Genomic DNA, 21782 nt, shown 5'->3' with positions numbered 1-21782 from the left:
TTGTGGATATATTTTTCATTTTACCTCTGGAACCCTGCTTTGGACTTGATTAGAAAGCCACTTTTATCCCTACACTGTGTGGCTGATACTTCACAACATGCCTGGTAATCAAGGGAGTTTGGGTCACTACTGAAAGTGGCCAGAAGGGGAAATATAGTAACATAGTAGATGACGGCAGAAAAAGACCTGCACGGTCCATCCAGTCTGCCCAAGAAGATAAATTCATATGTGCTACTTTTTTTATTTGTACTCTTCAGTGCACAGACTGTATAAGTCTGGCCAGCCCTATCCCCGCCTCCCATTCACCAACCCCGCCTCCCAACCACCAGCTCTGGCACAGACCCTATAAGTCTGCCCAGCACTATCCCCGCCGCCCAACCACCAGCCCCGGCACAGACCGTATAAGTCTGCCCAGCACTATCCCCGCCGCCCAACCACCAGCCCCGGCACAGACCGTATAAGTCTGCCCAGCACTAGTCCTAGACATTTCAGAGACAACAACAAAAGCTGACTGGGCTCTAGCCCACAAGTTATTCATTTCCTTTAATTTATAACTAATGTATTTTTTGTTCAAAACGAGATCACACATTCATTAGTCAGAGTGTCATGAGCATATGGGTGTAGAACAATTTTCAAAACTGTATGTTATCGCACAAAGTTTACCAGTGAAAGCAGAAGCACTTTCCTTCTGTGTGTACCTTCAGATCCACTGGTGTTTGCTAGCATGCATGGCTTTTGAGATTGTCCTCCCTTGGGCCACGGCCATTTATGTGTTTTTATAAGATTGTTGTGGGAAGGTGGAGACAAGGCCACTGTGATTGTGGACTACTTTTATCAAAGTGCCCATATTTATTTATTTTTATTTATTTAGATTTTGCTCACATCTTTTTCAGTAGTAGCTCAAGGTGAGTTACATTCAGGTACTCTGGATATTTCTCTGTTCCAGGAGGGCTCACAATCTAAGTTTGTACCTGAGGCAATGGAGGGTTAAATGACTTGCCCAAGATCACAAGGAAAGCAATGGGATTTGAACCGGCCACCTCTGGATTGCAAGACCGGTGCTCTAACCACTAGGCCACTCTGCTATAAATCTGAAACATAACGGGGGGGTACAAGACTGGAAGTTTGCCTGTGGTGCCTAATACCCTTCAGTACCACTGTGGAAAACTGCACATAGGAAAGGATTTGACACGTCTACCCATAAATTACCATGCTCCACGTAGGTGATAAACCCCAGTGAGAGGAGGACAGCTGCCAGATGAAAACTGAGACCCTGAAAGAAAGAGGAAAAGGCAAAGAAACTTCACTTTTGTTACCTTTCTTAATAAAAAATTAGACACGTTTCATAAGTCATTCAGAATATCACCCCATGCTAGAAAAGGCATGGAGCAGCATTCAGCCTTCTCGTCCTACATACAACTGTTGCCTCACCCATGGAGAAGGGGGAGGAAGAGAACCTCTCCCAGTAGTATCAACAAAATGATCTGCCAACCCAACCTCCCAGCTCCACTATGGGGTGGCAGGTGTAGCAGCACTCCATCATACCTGCTCTCCACCACACTGATAAAGGGGCAACTACATGCAACGTGGGCTGCAGAGACTCAAAAACCACTGCTCCCTTCAGCCCTGCTACTCTACCTACCCACACATTTCCACTTTAAAACTGAAGTGTGACCTGAGTGGAGGAAGGCCATGGGGATTGGCAGCACTGTGTATGCTCCAAGTCCCCACAGATTGCATTGCAGGTTATTGCTCTATTTTGGTGTTGCAGAGGGAACAAGACAGCGGGCAGACACAACACTGCTATTTCTGCTTCCTGGACTGGTCACCCGGCCCTACAGCCAGGAGATTGAGGTACTCTGTGGAGAAAACCTTAGCAAGAGACAACAATGCTAGAAAACTGAAGGGGTAAGGGAGAGGAGGAGATAGGAATGGGGGGGGGGGGGGGAGATTAAAGATGGGGAGAAGAAAGTTAAACAGGCATAAGGGGTGGAGAGATAGGTAAAGAAGGTGGAATGGAGGTAAGGAGAGTGAATGAGGTTGGTAGGAAGGAAAAGAAAACACAGATGAGGAGGAAAAGGCAGGAGGAAAGGTGGAAGGGGACAATAAGAAGGAACTGGGTGGGAGAAGAGAAGCATAAACTCAGGGACTGGATGGGAAATTCAAGGATGTAGGAATAAAGCAGTTGTTTGGCAGAAGATGAGTGGGGCTGAAGGATATGAGATTGCAGAAAGGTGGGGAGGTCAGGAGAGAGAGAGAAGAAAGGGACAAATCTGTGGAGAGGGTGGGAAAGAGGGGCTAGGGAGAAGATGAGATGAAGAAAAGGAAAAATGAAAGGAAATCGGGTAGTGGTAAGAGAGAAGAAAGATGATGAATGAGAGGGAAGGAAGTGAGGCTGGTAAGGGGAAACGAGCAGAGGAAAACAGATGAGGACTGGGGAGGGTATAAGTGAAGAAAGTAGAAATAGGATGGGGAAGAAAGGAAAATGGGAGGGAGGTGGTGAAAGGGGAAGATAACAGGCTGGTAGGTAGGTGAGAAAATGAAGATTGAGGATTGAAGGAGAGGTGAAATTGAGAGAAGAATGAAAAGAAAAGATCAATAACAGAGGGGATAAAAGAAATAAACAGAAAATGGAAAGGTGACCCTGGAAAAAAAAGACAACTAGAGAAAAATGGAAGAAAATTGGGACCACTGTAATTAAAAAAAAAAAAAAAAAAAAAGTCTGATGAAAAGGTAGAAAAACAATACATTTAACTTCCAGTTTTCACCAACAGCTTTGAAAATACACATTTTTAAATCCTTGGATTTTGATCAGTTTAGGAGGAAATCGGGGGGGGGGGGGGGTCCCCCTCTGGTGTGGAATTACATGCAGAGTCTGCCTTCTCAGTTGTTGGTTGGTTTTTTTTTTTGTCTATATGTTTATGTTCCTAATTTGCAGCCTCTTATTCTCCATTAGGTAAGGGTCAGTCTGGATTCTGTGTGTGAAAGACTGAGATTAGAATTCTACTAAAGTGTAATTTTTTTCATGGATGTATAGCAGTCTGGCTTGTTCTCTTTTTCCACTACAAAATGTGCTGGTGTTAAGAGGGTCTGTAGTAATATCATTGTTCGAGTTCTGCCAGTTAGTATATTATGCTATTTTATTACATAGCTTCTCAGGGATCGATACTGAAAACGATTTATCAGGCAGGAGGGCTGACATTCAATGCCAGTGACTACATAACTATTCGTGCAAGTAAGAAAGATTGCAGAAATAGTGGGCCTAACTTGCCTGGATATTTAACTGGTGTTTATTCCCTTCCTCCCTTGTCCCTTGGGAGTGGGGAACAATTCAGCCCAAGGCGCTGGAATAAGAGAGACAACCAGACTTAGATACAGGCACAACCAGTAAACATCTTTATTGGTATCTCACTAAGCCAATATACAAAATGATTGTTCTTTCTGGAGCAGGTTGTCAGACAGCAAAGCAATACGCAAATCCTGAATAACAAAGACTGCTCAGCTAACACTGTGCCAGACATCACATATATACTGTTGTAAGTTTCGTTTCTCCTAAATCATGTGATTTCTCCTAAACTAAAAGCAGAAAGTAGCCTATGCCTATATGGATTGTTCATGTATTCTATCAGTCTCTCCTGATGTGTTTGCATGTGGACAGTCAGTGGCCATTGGCTAATCAGCTATCAATTCTGCGTGCACAGCGTGTAGTCAGTCACAGAGCAAAAAAATACATATAACAACAATACTCTTGTGTCCTCTCACCCCAAGTCTGAAACATTCCTTAGGCTCACTGTATCCTCCTCAGTCTCACCACGTCCCAAGGTTATACCCAGCTTATATGAAAGGCATACTCAGCTCCAGCCAAATGTGCATCTTTGAAGTGCCTGTTCTCAGCTCCTGAGAAAGCACTGATTGTTACAAAGATGCTGAGTTATTAGGCTAACATGTGAGAACCAAACGGAGCAATGTCAGGTGTAGGCCTTAGTAACAGGCTTAGCATAGGAAGGAATATACACTGGGTACTAAGTGCTGAAGATCAGCTGGCACACAATTCAATGTGAGTGGGAGTGAATTCCATAAGAAGATTCCCAATACCAGGAAGAATGTTCTAAAAGATCTTCTGAAATCGAATTTCCTTGAAGAATAGTGGTGCTAAAATCAGTCTGTTGGAGTGAACAATGCATATAGATATTAATCAAAAGTTTGGATGCAGAATTGAAAAACTAGACAGGCGGACTTAAACTTAATTCTTTCTGCTATGGGCAACAAATGTAGTTTGGCTAGATATGGTGAAGCGCTAGTGTATCTATTCTGTTTGAAGATTAGTCTAGCCGCTGTGTTCTGTATGATCTGCATTTTCTTCAGATACTGAGTCTTGATTCCGCCGAATAAGGCATTGCAGTAGTCCAGATGCGGTAAAATCAGCATTTGGACCAATAGCACAAAGGCTTTTTGGTCAAAGAATGACCTGATTATACCTAGTTGTCTCAATTTAAACAGTATTTTCTTCCATAGTTGGTTGGTGTGGGAGGAGTATGTCGGGGATGAATTGAGAATGATAAGCAGCACTTTTGCTTCTGATTCGATCGCAAAGGTTCTATCATTGGATAGTGTTATTGAAGTTCTCATAGTAAATGACGGCAGATAAAGACCTGTATGGTCCATCCAGTCTGCCCAACAAGATAAACTCATTTTACAAGGTATGCAATACATAATATATGTATTCCCGAGTTTGATTTGTCCTTGCCATTCTCAGGGCACAGACCGTAGAAGTCTGCCCAGCACTGTTCTTGTACTAAAAGTTCTGAAGCCAACATCGAAGCCCCTTAAAAGTTACACTCCAAACCATCCATATCCAATTCTTAAAGTACAGTTTCATAATTCCATTCAAATCTTGTTCAAACACAAATGAAGTAAGTAAAATAGCTCCAACACCTCTGAGATCGAGTCCTCCAATATAGCAGATAAGTTAGTCAAATCCTCTTGTTTCTGAACAGGATTTTCCACTGCTCCCCCACTCATCTTTTTAAAAGGCAAATAATAGATCTGATTAACCAGAGGAATAGAGTCCGAGGTAAATTTAAAATTTTCAATAAGAATTTTTAAATAAATTCGGGGGGGGGGGGGGGGGCAGAAACACCTATTGTCCTAGGAAGATTCAATATTCTCAGATGCCTATTGAAGTTTTCCAGCTGTTCACATTTCCTATGGATAATTGTATTGTCCTTTACTAAGTCAGTTACATTTCCTTTAAGCACTGCAAGTTCAGCTTGAATAAGTTGTTCACTCTGCACAGCATCCTTCTTGATTTTGTCAATGGACTGAGACAAACCTTCACCCTTAATGAACAAGTTGGCAGTCTCCTGAGCAGATTGTGACTGCCACAAGGTCTCCAGGGTAACCACCACAGGGGGAGGGGGTAGAGACACCACACGGTCCCCAGATGAAACAACTCCAGACGTAATACCTGTGGCAGTAATTCCTACACTGATGGTCTCAGCACTAACGCCTTCCGTAAACGCAAGGCCAGCAATCATATTCCTGGTGGACAAGGTGGGGCCTCAGTTGCAGGGGAGAAAGAAACAACCTGCCCCAGGAGTTCTGTGGCTCCTCCTGAAAGAACTCCAGCAGGGCCTCCTTCCTGAGATAATTACAGGCATCGAATGGTGTATCGCTCCAATGTCAAGGAAGCGCCAGTTGGTGGGGGTAAGACCTTCATCTTCTTCCTTTTTGTGTGAGGCATACTGACTTCAGCCAGAAAGGAGGTAACAAACCAAGCAGCAGAGAAACAAAGCGCACTGCAGCTGCCCTCAGGATACCATCTTGGCCACTCCCGGAGACTATGCTAGTACTCTAAACATTTAAGTGTATTATGCATGTGTAGATATTAGTACCTAGGTTATTGAACTGCTTCCTTTAAGTGGGGTCTATTAATTTCTACACGCACCTTCTTATCTAGCCTGGTGGATACTTGGAATGCCCTCCCGCGGGAGGTGGTGGAGAGGAAAACAGTAACGGAATTCAAAAATGCGTGAGATAAACAAAGGAATCCTGTTCAGAAGGAATGGATCCTCAGAAGCTTAGCAGAAATTGGGTGGTAGAGCCGGTGGTGGGAGGTGGGGCTAGTGGTGGGCAGACTTCTACGGTCTGTGCCCTGAAATGGCAGATACAAATCAAGGTCAGGTATACACATAAAGTAGCACATATGAGTATCTTGTTGGGCAGACTGGATGGACTGTGCAGGTCTTTCTCTGCCGTCGTCTACTATGTTACTATGTCTATTCAGTGAGATCTGAATCCCTGATCCAGTGAGAGCTCTGAAGACTAGAAAGCTCTGTAAAAATCAGATAATCACTTTGCCATCTGGCTGGATAACTCAGTCTGAGCCCTGCTTTCAAGCCTCAATTTGTTGGTTTTTACTCTAGTATGACTCAATTGCCATAGCAACAACTTGGGCTGGTTAGTTCGCATGTTCATAAAAAAGCGTGCCTGTCAGTGTGATAAGCCCTGTGGGAGCTCTCTATAGGGTTCAGCTCCTCTTGAATTTTAATCTGCTTTTGCCTGGCACGCTCACTCCCTCCTATTCCATTTATATACTCTTTTCCAGTCAATAATTGGGATTTTAAGGAGAGAGATTTCCTTGCTTACAATTTCTTTTAAAGGATGTAGAAAGGGAGGTAATATACCCTCAGAAGACTGTTGAGGCAGCATCCAAATCATAAACAGGCTAACCTCAGAATGACAGTTAAACTGTACTCCTTCATGTGTTGGTCAGGTCATGTACAAACTCTGGGCCTGTTAGCAAATGCCTATTCATCGACCGACACCTAGGGGACATTCTGAGTTAAAAATCACAGACTGTGGGGTCTGAAAAAAGCATTGAAAAAATTGAGCGCACAGACATTTGCTAACATCAGCAAAAGGCCACTGAACTCTCCAGGGACTCACAGTTTGATCCTTAAGAACATAAGAATAGCCATACTGGGTCAGGCCAATGGTTAATCTTGCCCAGTATCCTGGCTTCCAACAGTGGCCAATCCAGGTCACAATTGCATGGCAGAAACACAAATAGTAGCAACATTCCATGCTACCAATACCAGGGCGAGCAATGGCTTCCCCCCCTGTCAATCTCAATAACAGACTATGGACTTTTTCTTCGGGAACTTGTCCAAACATTTTTTTAAACCCAAATATGCTAACCGCTGTTACCACATCCTCTGGCAATGAGTTCCAGATCTTAACTATTCTTTGAGTGAAAAAATGCTTCCTTCTATTTGTTTTAAAACTATTTCCATGTAATTTCATTGAGTGTCACCTGGTCTTTGTACTTTTTGAAAGAGTGAAAAAAAAAAATCAATTCTCTTTTACCTGTTCTACACCACTCAGGATTTTGTAGACCTCAATCATATCCCCCCTCAGTTGTTTCTTTTCCAAGCTGAAGAGCCCTACCTCTTTAGCTTTTCCTCACATGGGTGGAGTTACTACTACTACTTATTTCTATAGCGCTACTAGACTTACGCAGCACTGTACAATTGAACATGAAGAGACAGTCCCTGTTCGACAGAGCTTACAATCTAATTAGGACAGACAAACAGGACAAACAAGAGATAAAGGAATATTAAAGTGAGGATGATAAAATAAGGGTTAAAGGTGGGCTTTTAGCTTGGATTTGAAGACGGCCAGAGATGGAGCTTGACGTACCGGCTCAGGAAGTCTATTCCAGGCATATGGTGCAGCAAGATAAAAGGAACGGAGTCTGGAGTTAGCAGTGGAGGAGAAGGGTGCAGATAAGAGAGATTTACCCAGTGAATGGAGTTCCCGGGGAGGAGTGTAGGGAGAGATGAGAGTGGAGAGGTATTGAGAAGCTGCAGAGTGAATGCACTTATAAGTCAATAAGAGGAGTTTGAACTGTATGTGGAAACGGATAGGAAGCCAGTGAAGTGACTTGAGGAGAGGGCTAATATGAGCATAACGACACTGGCGGAATATTAGTCGTGCAGCAGAATTTTGAACAGATTGAAGAGGAGAGAGATGGCTAAGTGGGAGACCTGTGTTCTATCATTTTGGTCACTCTCCTTTGAAAAGGACAGAGCGTAGCTATCAAGATCACCACTCCCCTCTTTTTTTTTTTCAGATGTAATTATTAGTTTCAAAGCATGCATACTTACAGAATTTGACCTACAAAATCCACAGGATGGTGGATCTTCCTTGGAGGGATATGCTCCATACAGCTTGCAGCTGGGTATAGAATTAATAGGGCATACAGAAACAGTCACCATAGGTCGGGGAAGATGGAAGTAGAACAGTTGGCATAACAGAAGAAAATTTGGTAAGGGTGAAAGGCTAAGCAGCACAGAAAAGGAGAAAAGATTTAACATGACCCTCGAGTAAAGAGAAGATTCTGACAATATAGTTGGGGGGGGGGGGGTGCAAACAAGGAGTATGGTGGGAAAATGGATGATGAAAATGGAAAAGTACAATACCAAAAAACTTAAGCTGTGAGTTATCAATGTTACAATAAAAAAGGCCCGTTTCTCACACAAATGAAATGGGCACTAGCACGATTTTCATGTAATGGTGGTTATGTTTTTAAGGGAACCGTTAGGAGGTGAGTTGTGGTGCGAGTTCCGCGCTCGCCTGCTTCCTGCCACCCTGCTGGTTACGATGGAATTTGAGCGGCGCAGGAGTCTGGACGTCAATGACCAGTTGTGGCGCGAGTTCCTGCCTCGCTGCCATTCTGAGTTTGACACGGTGCTCATTAATGTGTACGGCATAAGGGATCCAAGTTCCATGCCCCCCTCCCTCTCCTCCGAGTTCCAGGCCCCCCCTCTCCTTCCCTCCGAGTTCCAGGCCCCCCTCTCTCTCTCTCCTCCGAGTGGCAGCCCGACCTATGCTGCCCGCCCTATTCTCCCAGTCCTCCGCCTGCCCCGAGCCTTCCTGCGTGCTGCCCAGAATTTAAAAGTTCTTACCTCGGGGTCCAGCGGCAGCAGTGAAAGGCGAGTAGGCTCAGCACTTCAGCCTGCCTTCCCTTCACTCTCAGCTCTGCCTCTGGTCCCACCCTTGCGGAAAGAAGAAATGAGGGCGGGACCAGAGGCAGAGCTGAGAGAGAAGGGAAGGCAGGCTGAAGCGCAGAGCCTGCTCACCTTTCACTGCTGCCGCCGGACCCCGAGGTAAGAACTTTTAAATTCTGGGCAGCACGCAGGAAGGCGAGGAGCAGGCAAAGGACTGGGAGACGAGGGCAGGCAGCGCAGGTCGTGCTAGCTGGGAACTTTCGTTCCGGGACTTTGGGCGGGTCAAATATTGGGGGTGCTCGACCACCCACAGCACCCACGGAGTCGGCGCCTATGCCTCCATGTCCAGCAATTCTTCCCTCCCCTCTATGTCCAGCGATTCTCCTTTTCCCTGCCCTGCCATCTTGTCCCGCGATTCTCTCCTCTACTGTCCTCCCATCCCATCCCATTCTACTCTGCTCTGCCCTTCCTCCCTCCCCTCGCGATTATCTCCTCCCCTCGATTTGTACCTGAATGTTCTCTGGCTGGATGGCGCTAGCTCCCTTCCCTCTCACTGTTCCACCCTCTGACGTCATTACGTTTTGACGTGAGGGCGGGGTAATGAGTGGTTATGAATGTTATGAACCCAGGCATCCAGACGTAGAACGTTGGAGGTGCAAATTATTATATAGGATGTGTCAATGAGCCCTTGGAATTATTATGCTATTGCTCAATAAACAACGTTCCCCCCCCCCCCCCCCCCCGACAACCATTATTATTATTACAGAATCTTGTCCTAGTCCCGACATCCCTCCCCTCCCTTTATCCTTCCTTATCAAAGTAATAGCTATAAACCCTACCCAAGCTCTCCAGAAGAGTTTCCCAAGTTGGTCTTGGAGTACCCCTCTTGCCAGTCAGGTTTTCCGGATATCCAAAATGAATATGCATGAAATTGATTTGAATACACTGCCTCTATTATATGCAAATCTCTGAAAACCTGACTGGAAAGGGGGTACCAGAAGGGAGTAGAGGTAAACCAAATGATAAGCCAACTCAGGTGCTTTGAATAAAAGTATTTGCAAGCTACATCTCCTGAGTTGGCTTGTCATTTGGTCTACCTCTACTCCTTTCTGGTTTGGCTTGCTTTTCCATAGAGGTTCTCTTCCTGTTTGCTGTTACCCTTGCAAAGGGGTTCTACAGGACAGACTTGGAAATACTGCTCCACAAACCTGAAGCCTCATGCCTTCTGTAATTTCATATGCACAGCTGGGGAACAAGTGAGTTTCCTGTAAAAGAGCTACCTGCTTGTAAGGAGGCCAGACTGCTCTTTTCTTGTATAGGGCTGTTAATCCCTCTAACAGTTCAAGAAACCAAATTGACCCACATTGAGATCAGAAAAATGAAAAAGGCTAGTAGAAAAGAGGAGATAGCAATAGCTGTATCTATCGGACCCAAAAGGGAGATGACAACATGCCGTGGGACTACATTTTTATAAGGTCAGTTGTAAAGAGAAATATTCTTTGCAGTTAAAATTGGGGAAATTTCTATGGATGTGGAGCTGGAGGTGTAGGTTTATATCAAGATTCCAGCTCTAGATAAAAGAGTCGGTTGAATAATGCTATCAGTTATTTAAATGATAGTTTTACTGGGCGGTTGATATTGGCCAAGGATTTCTTCATTGAATGGAAGGCCCTTGTAACTTTCTTGTAGCTTTAAAGGAAGGTGGCCATGCGGGTGTAGTGTGTGGAAATGTCACTTTGGCTTGACACTCTCCATAGCTAGCTTGCCATACTGTTATCACCCCAAATCTGTCTGAAGATGCCACTGACCTCTCCCCCGATGTTATGGATGACTTGGTACTCTTCACAATTTGCCAACACAGTTGGAGTGGATTGGGCAGAGCTTCCCAAATGTAATTGCATAGATGGTTCAGTTTGTACCTTTACTATCATTGAATACATTAAAAAAAAAAAATCAGATTGAATGGAGGAGCCAGATTTCCCCCATCTTACCCTCTTCCTCACTGCTGCAAAGCAAGCAGAGAAGAAAGGCTTGAGAGGGGGGAAGTTCTAACTCCCATCTTCTCGCAGTTCACACCTGCGATGGACACTCACGTGAAGAAGAGCGCTGGCAGTATAGGTCACTATGATGGCAGAGAAGGTCCCCAGGCTCAGTGTGTTCTTGAACACATCTAAAACGTGAAGTGACACGGAAAGAGAAGGATGTAAAGAAACTGCAAGCAGATCTGCAAGAAGAGTTTCTAACACATATTACTTATATTTCCAGGTTGTTTCTCAAATTGCTCATAATGCTGAGTGCTCTGTCCTGTCAGCCAGGGATGAGCTCAGTTGCAGCCCTTTAATAGGAATAGGGTTTCTGCAGTGGCCCTCATCCTGTTTCTTCCCCTGGGCAGTGATGAGACTACGATAGGGGTAAATGAGGAATCAATCCCTGGGCATTATAATCTAAGTAGTGACATCATGCTTACCAGGGACCACGACACAAGCAGCAGCAACCGAAGACAAAGTCAGTGTGAGACCCACTAGCATGAACTTACAGGTCTCATCCCTCATACAAATTCTCAGGAAACCTATCTGAAGGGTAGGGCTCTTCAGGGTCTGCGAGTACATACCAGCTCACAGACCTTTTTTCCTGAAGATATTAGGAACTGAGGTCTTGGATTAGCCAGGTGATACGAGAGAGGATGCTGAGTTTGCAAGGGGGGGAGGGGGGGAAGGAATGGGAAAGAAGAATGCTGTGTTGTGTGGTTAAAAAAGAAAGAGAGAATATTGGGGAGGAGGGGGGACTGTTAGGCAGGTGATGAAAGGACAGGTGGTCATACAGCTAGGCCAGGGTAGAAGATAAAGAGGGGAATGCTGTGCTGGTTCCACCACTGGTGAACCAAAGCCACTGCCGATACGCAAATGGGAGGGGAATTCTGAATAAGAGTATAGATGTGCCACTGAGCTCAGCATCCTGCTTCCTAAAGTAGCCTAAGTCACTCAGGAGTATTCATCAGATCCCAAATTAAAGTCCATTCCATGTTGGCACTCATCTCTTCCTTCAGAGAGGGAGCAAGCCACATTGGCTCAAGATGGAGATGCCCAAGTCTTTCTTAACCCACTTCACTCTGGCATTTGCTAAGTTACCTTCCATAGGAACAGATCTCATCAAAATCTCTTGTGTTTTGTTCATGCCAAAGCCAACTGCTGTGACTCAATCCTCCTCCTCTTTCACCTGCCCACTGGTTTTGACACAGTTATCACCAGCTACCCCCTTTCTTGCTTGGTTTTTGGGACTCATTCCGTCTTGGTCCTCCTATTTATAATGCACAAAATATTCAAAGTGTGGTGGCACCATGGACCTACATAGGAACATTGAGATATCTAAATTATTCCTAAGAGGTTAACACTCAAACCAATTTATGTGGTTAACTTTGGACTTTTGACGCCCGAGTCAATGACACTGAAAATTCCAGGTGGCAATATGAACCCTTTGGCCAGACACTGAAGTGTCCTGGAAACAGTTATGAGGTTAACTCGGGGGACGATCTGAGAGCAGGCTAAAAGATAACAACCGATATTCAGTGCTATCTGCTTGAAGTATGACTGCTCATCACTAGCCAGCTCATTTTCAAAAGACAAGGGCAACCATCTTTCGACACAAATTGGGAGATGGGCGCCCTTCTCTCAGGGGCGCCAGAATTGGCATAATTGAAAGCCGATTTTGGGCGTCCCCAACTGCTTTCCGTCGCCAGGATGGTCAAAGTTCTCAGCTGTGTGTCGGAAGGGTAGCAAAGGCAGGACAGGGGCGTGGTTAAGAGATGGTCGGCTACGGCCGATAGTGGAAAAAAAATGGACGTCCCTGGCTAGAATTTGGTCCGCTTTTTTTGGTCCCTTTTTTTTTTAGGTCCAAGTCATAAAAAAGTGCCTGAACTGCCCAGATGACCACCAGAGGGAATCGGAGATGACCTCCCCTGACTCCCCCAGTGGTCACTAACACCCTCCCACCCTAAAAAAAATAACTTTAAGAACTTTTTTTGCCAGCCTCTATGCCAGCCTCAAATGTCATACTCCGGTCCATGATAGCAGTATGCAGGTTCCTGGAGCAGTTTTAGTGGGTGCAGTATACCTCAGGCAGGTGGACCCAGGCCCACCCCCCCCCCCCCCCACCTGTTACACTTGTGGTGGAAAATGGGAGCCCTTCAAAACCCACCCGAAACCCACTGTACCTACATGTGGGTGCCCCCCCTTCACCCCTTAGGGCTATGGAAGTGGTGTATAGTTGTGGGGAGTGGGTTTTGGGGGGCTCAGCACCCAAGGTAAGGGAGCTATGCACCTGGGACCAATTTGCCAAGTCCACTGTAGTGCCCCCTAGGGTGCCCTGGCATGTGAGGGGGACCAGTGCACTATGAATCCTGGCCCCTCCCACAACCAAATGCCTTGGTTTGGTTCGTTTTTGAGATGGGTGCCATCGGTTTCCATTATGGGAGAAAACCGAGGGCACCCATGTTTACATCCAGCGATCTCAGCATGTAGGTCGGGATTTGGCTGGCGCCAACCGTATTTTTGAAACAAAAGATGGAAGCCCATCTCGTTCGAAAATACGGTTGGCCCCGCCCCTTCACTGTGCCGTCCTCGGAGATGGGCGCCCTTAGCGATGGGCGTCCCCGTTCGATTATGCCCCTCTAGGTGTCCTAAGCTACTGTAGATAACTTATTTGGATACATTTAGGATCACAAGGTCAACAACCTAACAAACAGATAAATTGGATGAAAATCTACTTAAAAGAAACAAAAAATAACTGGATAAGTGATCCATTTAATTTTCATTGGATTTGACACACTAAATATCAACACCTTAACATTCTATTTGGCTTGCTGCACCCTATCAACATCTGCCTGGAGTTGCTGAAGTGTTCAAAAACCCAGCTTCCAACAATATTTCAATGCATGAGCTGACAGGTTCTGTAAATGAGAAGTAATAATATTTACTCCAGTGATCCAGTATCAGATGGATGGATGCAGAAGTCCTCCCCTCACCACACCTCACCCCTAGCAAGAGAAAATTAAGCTCTTACAGGAGTGCAGCCACTGAGACATGGGCAGGTTCCAGCTGGTGACCACTTCTACCATCGACCGGGGAAATTCCACATTCAGTGGCCGGGAGACCCTTAAATCCCTGTCAGGGATACAAAAAGGCAAATCTCTCATTTCCAGCTATAAGACTTGTGTATAAGGAGTTAAGATTTCATCAGCCACTCCTCCTTCATTATATGATGCCCCAAGTTGGACCCCCTCCCCCCCAAAAAAAACACTCCAGTCTATACTCACCATTTCACATTCTCCTTCTCCTCACTGAAACCAGTCCCTGCCAGGGTGGCTGTCCCCTCTGACAGGAAACCCACAAAATAATTACTGAAGTGGAAAGACACTGCACTCTCATAGGCCCGCAGCCACCTGTGAAGGGGTGGGGGTGGGGGGGAGGAAGGAGAACAGGAAAACAGGGCAGAAAGGTGCAATCGGTCAGAAGCATACAGAAGAAGGGAAAGAGAAGGAGACAATGCGATAAGAAAAGAGGGGTGAAAATAAACAGACAGAAGCAGCACAATATTATATCAAACCTCATTCCGCCATCTTTGCTCTTTATACTGAAGCACATCGTATAGGCAACATATAGGAAATCATATTAGCAATGGGGGAGAAGAACCAACTGAGTGCCAGCATGAGGGGGGCACCATCTCCCCATACCTCTCTTCAAACTACACATATACTAAAGCAGACAGTACTAGACCATTTAAAGTCCTCTGTGTAAGCTGAGGATGTGGTCTTTAGGGCAACAGGTGATAGATTTGGGTGGAAGACCTGCTGGCACTGTCACCACCAATTCTTGGATTTACCCCAGGAAATCTATAGAATGTCCACTTCCAATTTTGGTAATAAAAGCAGAGACTACAACTACCAGCAGGCAATGGGCAGGGTGACAAAGCTGCACTCATAGCCTGATGACCTAGAGTGGGGTTTGGTAATCCCATCATCCATCTACATACAGGCAGATATCCTCTGTATTTCTACTAGGTTTCAGGACTCTTTGCTCATACAGTGGTGGAAATAAGTATTTGATCCCTTGCTGATTTTGTAAGTTTGCCCACTGACAAAGACATGAGCAGCCCATAATTGAAGGGTAGGTTATTGGTAACAGTGAGAGATAGCACATCACAAATTAAATCCGGAAAATCACATTGTGGAAAGTATATGAATTTATTTGCATTCTGCAGAGGGAAATAAGTATTTGATCCCCCACCAACCAGTAAGAGATCTGGCCCCTACAGACCAGGTAGATGCTCCAAATCAACTCGTTACCTGCATGACAGACAGCTGTCGGCAATGGTCACCTGTATGAAAGACACCTGTCTACAGACTCAGTGAATCAGTCAGACTCTAACCTCTACAAAATGGCCAAGAGCAAGGAGCTGTCTAAGGATGTCAGGGACAAGATCATACACCTGCACAAGGCTGGAATGGGCTACAAAACCATCAGTAAGACGCTGGGCGAGAAGGAGACAACTGTTGGTGCCATAGTAAGAAAATGGAAGAAGTACAAAATGACTGTCAATCGACAAAGATTTGGGGCTCCACGCAAAATCTCACCTCGTGGGGTATCCTTGATCATGAGGAAGGTTAGAAATCAGCCTACAACTACAAGGGGGGAACTTGTCAATGATCTCAAGGCAGCTGGGACCACTGTCACCACGAAAACCATTGGTAACACATTACGACATAACGGATTGCAATCCTGCAGTGCCCGCAAGGTCCCCCTGCTCCGGAAGGCATATGTGACGGCCCGTCTGAAGTTTGCCAGTGAACACCTGGATGATGCCGAGAGTGATTGGGAGAAGGTGCTGTGGTCAGATGAGACAAAAATTGAGCTCTTTGGCATGAACTCAACTCGCCGTGTTTGGAGGAAGAGAAATGCTGCCTATGACCCACAGAACACCGTCCCCACTGTCAAGCATGGAGGTGGAAATGTTATGTTTTGGGGGTGTTTCTCTGCTAAGGGCACAGGACTACTTCACCGCATCAATGGGAGAATGGATGGGGCCATGTACCGTACAATTCTGAGTGACAACCTCCTTCCCTCCGCCAGGGCCTTAAAAATGGGTCGTGGCTGGGTCTTCCAGCACGACAATGACCCAAAACATACAGCCAAGGCAACAAAGGAGTGGCTCAGGAAGAAGCACATTAGGGTCATGGAGTGGCCTAGCCAGTCACCAGACTTTAATCCCATTGAAAACTTATGGAGGGAGCTGAAGCTGCGAGTTGCCAAGCGACAGCCCAGAACTCTTAATGATTTAGAGATGATCTGCAAAGAGGAGTGGACCAAAATTCCTCCTGACATGTGTGCAAACCTCATCATCAACTACAGAAGACGTCTGACCGCTGTGCTTGCCAACAAGGGTTTTGCCACCAAGTATTAGGTCTTGTTTGCCAGAGGGATTAAATACTTATTTCCCTCTGCAGAATGCAAATAAATTCATATACTTTCCACAATGTGATTTTCCGGATTTAATTTGTGATGTGCTATCTCTCACTGTTACCAATAACCTACCCTTCAATTATGGGCTGCTCATGTCTTTGTCAGTGGGCAAACTTACAAAATCAGCAAGGGATCAAATACTTATTTCCACCACTGTAAATACCCTCCTATATCAGAGTGTGATAAAAATTTGGCAAAAGAAAGTTTCTCCATCCTGCCCAAGATTTTCATACCCCTCTTAATGGCCACTGCCAAGACAAAAGTTCTTTTTTTTAATCTTTCTGCACTATGTGGCTCTTAATGAGCATGAGCTGCAGCACCTTTTGCTCTAGTCTCAAATTCAGTAAGAGCCACAAGGTGCAGATTTTGTTTTTGGCACAAACAGGGTTGGGGGGGGGGGGAGATATTAGTAGGGCTCAAACTGATTCTAAAACTAGATGGGGAGGCTGGGAGTAGCTGATTCCCAAGTAGCAAGGAGTAGCTGGGAGGTGGGATGGCTACATGGGAGGTATGGGGGTTAGAAAGATGGAGGAGGGAGTGACATAGGTTGGTAGGGAGGGTGCCTGCCAGCTGTACCACTGTAGGGCACTGGCACATTAAAGGACAGATTTGCTAAGTTGACTTTACATACAGAATGGGAAAATGCCTTTTGTAAACCAGGCCCTAAAGGAGCCATGATAGAGCTGAGACAGTATTCTGCTTCCTTCATTCTCCGACTCGTGGGGACAGCAGGATTGGGGGTAGGGTGAAAGATCTCAGACAGCCTAAGTTTTGGCCTTCCTCCTAGACTGAAAGGAAATTTGTCAAGGCCTCTTATATTCCTGTATTCCACTGTGTCTCTAATCTTTCAGGGATATGCATTGATTCACAGGACATCCCCCATGACAAAGAGCAACAGACTCACCTCACAGTAAGGCCCCTGTTGGGACCGGAAGGAGAGAGGAAAGAGAAGCAGGTATTAGAAAAAAAGATCTGCAGGGAATCCAGAGAGACAGAAAGATAAACACAACATTTACGTGCATGCGCACACAAACAACCTGCCCCTGAACCTAAACACACTTGCACACCTCCACTTTTCCCCCCAACCTGCTCACCCTTGTATGCAGACACCCACACACCTCTTCCACCCCAAAAGCAGACACACTCCTCCTCCAAACTCTCCATCCCCATACATACACACACCCTTCATGCTAACCTGCCCCCTCCCCCCCCATACATAGACACAAAGAGCAGAAGCAGTACCTGGCTTTGTGTTTCTTACTGATGGGTGTCAGAATCCACGAACCAAAAGCAGAAAAAAACAAACAAAAAAAATACCCACCAAACTGTGAAAGCCAGGCAAAAAAAGAAGCTCAGAGACCAGAGGAATGGAAGTAAATTACAGAGAGCACAAAGGAAAGACATTTTATAAAAACATCAGAGTAGGACTAACTTGCTGTCCCCCTGGCTCTGTCACTGACCGACTGTGTCGGCGTAATGCTTCCAAATGGCACGAGGGCCACATTTATAGACAAGCTACAGCTTACAGCCTCATGCTTCACTAGCATGGAAAACTATTAATCCTAAAATTTACTTCCTACTTAATGGGGGGGGGGGGGGCTCTTAAATGTTACAGTGTAGGAGCCACAATACACACATTAACTCCAACCCTGAATGGCACACAATACACAGGAATAAGCTTCACTTGTAAGGCAGAACATGTTTTCAGTCTCAAATACCAAGGCCTACTTAATCTCATCACTTGCATTGTGCCAGAGAGCCTCTTTCTGGAGCTCACAGCTTGTAATACATACAGGCAACATAGCAAAAGTGCACTGGAAAATTTTTCTTAAGCAAGTTGAGGAAACCAGAGACAAAATCGGAACAATTTCTCTTATCTTTCCACCACATTTTCTTAGTATCTGCTTGCATTTTTTGATACCTGAAAATCTTCTCATTCTCCATACCTTGTATACTGGGTACTGACATTTTTATTAGCTCAATAAAGAAGGCGGAGTGCCTTGTTAAAAGCACCTACATTCAGAAAGTGCCTAAACAAAAGTATTCAGAGTATAGGGGCCTGCCGTAAATGGAGGCAGCTACAACTACGTCAGGTATAGGGGTACCTAAGTTAAGTGTTCAGCACCTTTCCCCATTTTCCTGCCCCGCCCCATCCCATTTTAAGATGCCCTAAAACTTAAGGCAGCCAACCAATATTTTATGTCAAAAGTTAAAGCACCTAGAACTTTTGAAAATCATCCCAAATGCCATTCTTGTGTTTTTCTCCTTTACCACAATGATTAATGATACATCAGTGGGAATGGGAATTATCTGGTGATTATAATCTCTTAATTTCTCCATGATTCTGTCAGGGTTGTGATTCCATTTTTTTGTCAGTAGAGTGATGGTATGCTGTTTCCAGAACATGTGTTCGTTTCTAATTGTGGGTTTTATTCCAGATTAAAAGGATCTTTTAGTTCAGACTAGAGAGACCGATCTGCTGCTTGTTCACTGCCATCTTGGAGTTTGCAGATCGCTCGCCCTGTTTTCCTGGATACATTCAATCTAGCCAGACTTCACTTTGTACATTTCAAGGTAACATTAACCAGGAGTGTGAAATATGGGATGTTATCAAAAGCTTTCTTATAGTCAATCAATAGGTTTTCAAGCCACTAGTTCTCAGCCTCTGCTGGTAGGAGTGCACATATCCACATGTTTGGACTGGTCTGGAATACCACTTCTGCTCCTGGGGGGGGGGGGGAGGAGGAGGGGTTCGGTGTGGAGTACCAGTTCAGCATGCTCTGTGCTTCCAGAGCTCCCGCCTGTTGAAACTTATCAGCACCAGCTGAGAGCCAGAAGAAAACGACCTGCTGTCCCCATGGTACCCAACATGACTGAGCATTGGAATTTAGCCAAGAATGCAACACTCAACACTGTGCTGTTATCAACCACTAGTAAGAAAGGCCTGTTTCTGAGGCCAATGAAACGGGCGCTAGCAAGGCGCTTTCGTTACCACCCCCCTCCCCTTGTTGCTGGACTTACCCTCCGTGCTTCAGGGTGGTCGTGGGCGCCTCGCCCCGCCCTGCGACCCGCCCCGCGATGTAGAGAGTGGCTGGCTGGCTCCCTCGCTGCCTGTGACCTACAGCCTGCCTGCCTCACTCCCTCCATTCGTCCTCGCATAGTAGATCGACGTATGCCCCGCCCTCACGTCAAACGTGATGACGTCGAGGGCGTAGCGATGCGATTGGTCAAGTGTCATTGCTCCGCCCTCGCCGTCATCACGTTTGACGCGAGGGCGGGGCAAACAGTAATGGGGCTAAATTCCGATCTCTCCCACCTCACAAACCGGAAGTTGCAGCTTCATTAGAACGTTGAGGTAGCGAATTATGTGCGGAAGGGGCGTGGCTGCGGGCGGGTCTATCAGTGAGAGTGAGTGGTGCATGAGTGAGTGAGTGGTGACAGCCTAAGTGCAGGGCTCCAGTGTTTCCCTGCCACAGAGTGAGCTTCAGAATGTTTGAGGTGAGAATTATTTATATAGATTATGAAAATTCTCAGCTGTTAATTTCCTTTCCTTGGAGCCTTGCAAGACCAGTCCAAACCAGCAGGTTATATCCCCTGACCAGCAAATACAAGTCTACTCTCTTCCTCCTCTCTTTCAGAAGGTAATATTTATTTGGATTCCTAATGACATATTTTTGAGTTTGTTTTATGTATATGAATATGATGATCTAGTTATTAATATCAGTATGACAGTACCGTGATGAAAGGTAAAATTATGTATCATACCTGATAATTTTCTTTCCATTAATCATAGCTGATCAATCCATAGACTGGTGGGTTGTGTCCATCTACCAGCAGGTGGAGATAGAGAGCAAACTTTTGCCTCCCTATATGTGGTCATGTGCTGCCGGAAACTCCTCAGTATGTCGATATCAAAGCTCCATCCGCAGGACTCAGCACTTAGAGAATTACACCCACAAAGGGACACTCTGCCCAGCTCACCACCGCCGAAACGGGGGAGGGGAATTAACCCAGCTCATCCCCACACAAGTGGGGGAGGGGAATCCGTCCAGCTCATCCCCGCGGAGCGGGGGAGGGACACCACACCCGCCGATGCGGGGGGATCTGGCTTATCCTGCAACCGCAATCGCGGGAGGAGCTGACTGACCCTAACACCGCTGAAGCGGGAGGGGTACAAAGCTGCCCTACAGCCGCACGAAGCGGGAGGGAGTGCCGGCAGAATTTAAGTCTCAATCCAGCCCCGTAAAACGGAGGGGAGAGGAATGCAGCAGCTCACTGTAACACAAACTCGTCTCAACTCTTGAAGAATCCAAGTGAAAAAACTTGAACACGAAGTCCTCCTGAAGGAACTGAAGACTAAACTTGAACCTAAAATTCAACCAGAATATAAACAGTACAGATAACTGGGAGGGGCTATGGATTGATCAGCTATGATTAATGGAAAGAAAATTATCAGGTATGATACATAATTTTACCTTCCATATCATCATGCTGATCAATCCATAGACTGGTGGGATGTACCGAAGCAGTACTCACCCAGGGCGGGACATTGAAATCCCTGACCTCAACACTGAAGCTCCAAACCGGGCCTCCGCCCGAGCAGCCACAGTCAAGCGGTAATGCTTGGAGAATGTATGGGCCGATGCCCAAGTTGCCGCCTTGCATATCTCTGCCAAGGAGACGGACCCGGCCTCTGCCATCGAGGCCGCCTGAGCTCTAATGGAGTGAGCCTTCAGCTGGATAGGCGGCACCTTCCCCACGGCCACATAAGCCGCTGCAATGGCTTCCTTGACCCATCTTGCCACTGTAGGCTTAGCAGCCTGCAGACCCTTACGAGGACCTGCAAACAGGACAAACAGATGATCCGATTTCCGGAAACCATTGGTCACTTCCAAGTATCTGATGATGACCCGTCTCACATCCAGATATTCAAGAGCAGAATACTCTTCTGGGTAGTCCTCCCTACGAAAGGAAGGGAGACAGAGCTGCTGACTCACATGGAAGCGAGAAACAATCTTGGGTAGGAAGGAAGGCACTGTGTGAATAGTCACTCCTGCCTCAGTGAACTGCAGAAAAAGCTCTCGACAAGAGAGTGCCTGGAGCTCGGAAACTCTTCTGGCTGAAGTGATAGCCACCAAAAAGACTGCTTTCAACGTCAGGTCTTTCAGAGATGCCCTCGACAAGGGTTCAAAAGGCGGCTTTTGCAAGGCTCTTAGCATCACGCAGGCACCACTGAGTGCAGAGGAGGGCGCAGGTG

The 21782-nt window shown here is 46.0% G+C and overlaps 1 protein-coding gene across 1 annotated transcript in view; it reads right to left on the bottom strand.

Moving 5' to 3' along the window:
- The window catches only part of PORCN (porcupine O-acyltransferase), a 53827-nt gene that overhangs the window by 18350 nt on the left and 13695 nt on the right, over positions 1–21782 (bottom strand). The window contains exons 7-10 of the mRNA XM_030193959.1: positions 14323–14448; positions 14070–14170; positions 11105–11181; positions 1210–1273 (exon numbers count right to left, since the gene is read on the bottom strand). Coding sequence (XP_030049819.1) covers positions 1210–1273; positions 11105–11181; positions 14070–14170; positions 14323–14448 — 368 coding nt within the window. The remainder of the gene's footprint in view (positions 1–1209; positions 1274–11104; positions 11182–14069; positions 14171–14322; positions 14449–21782) is intronic.

The sequence above is a fragment of the Microcaecilia unicolor genome, chromosome 2, assembly GCF_901765095.1.
Source record: "Microcaecilia unicolor chromosome 2, aMicUni1.1, whole genome shotgun sequence".
Lineage (NCBI taxonomy): Eukaryota > Metazoa > Chordata > Amphibia > Gymnophiona > Siphonopidae > Microcaecilia > Microcaecilia unicolor.
The sequence above is the reverse complement of the archived record's forward strand: the minus strand, read 5'-3'. Positions and strand labels throughout refer to the sequence as shown.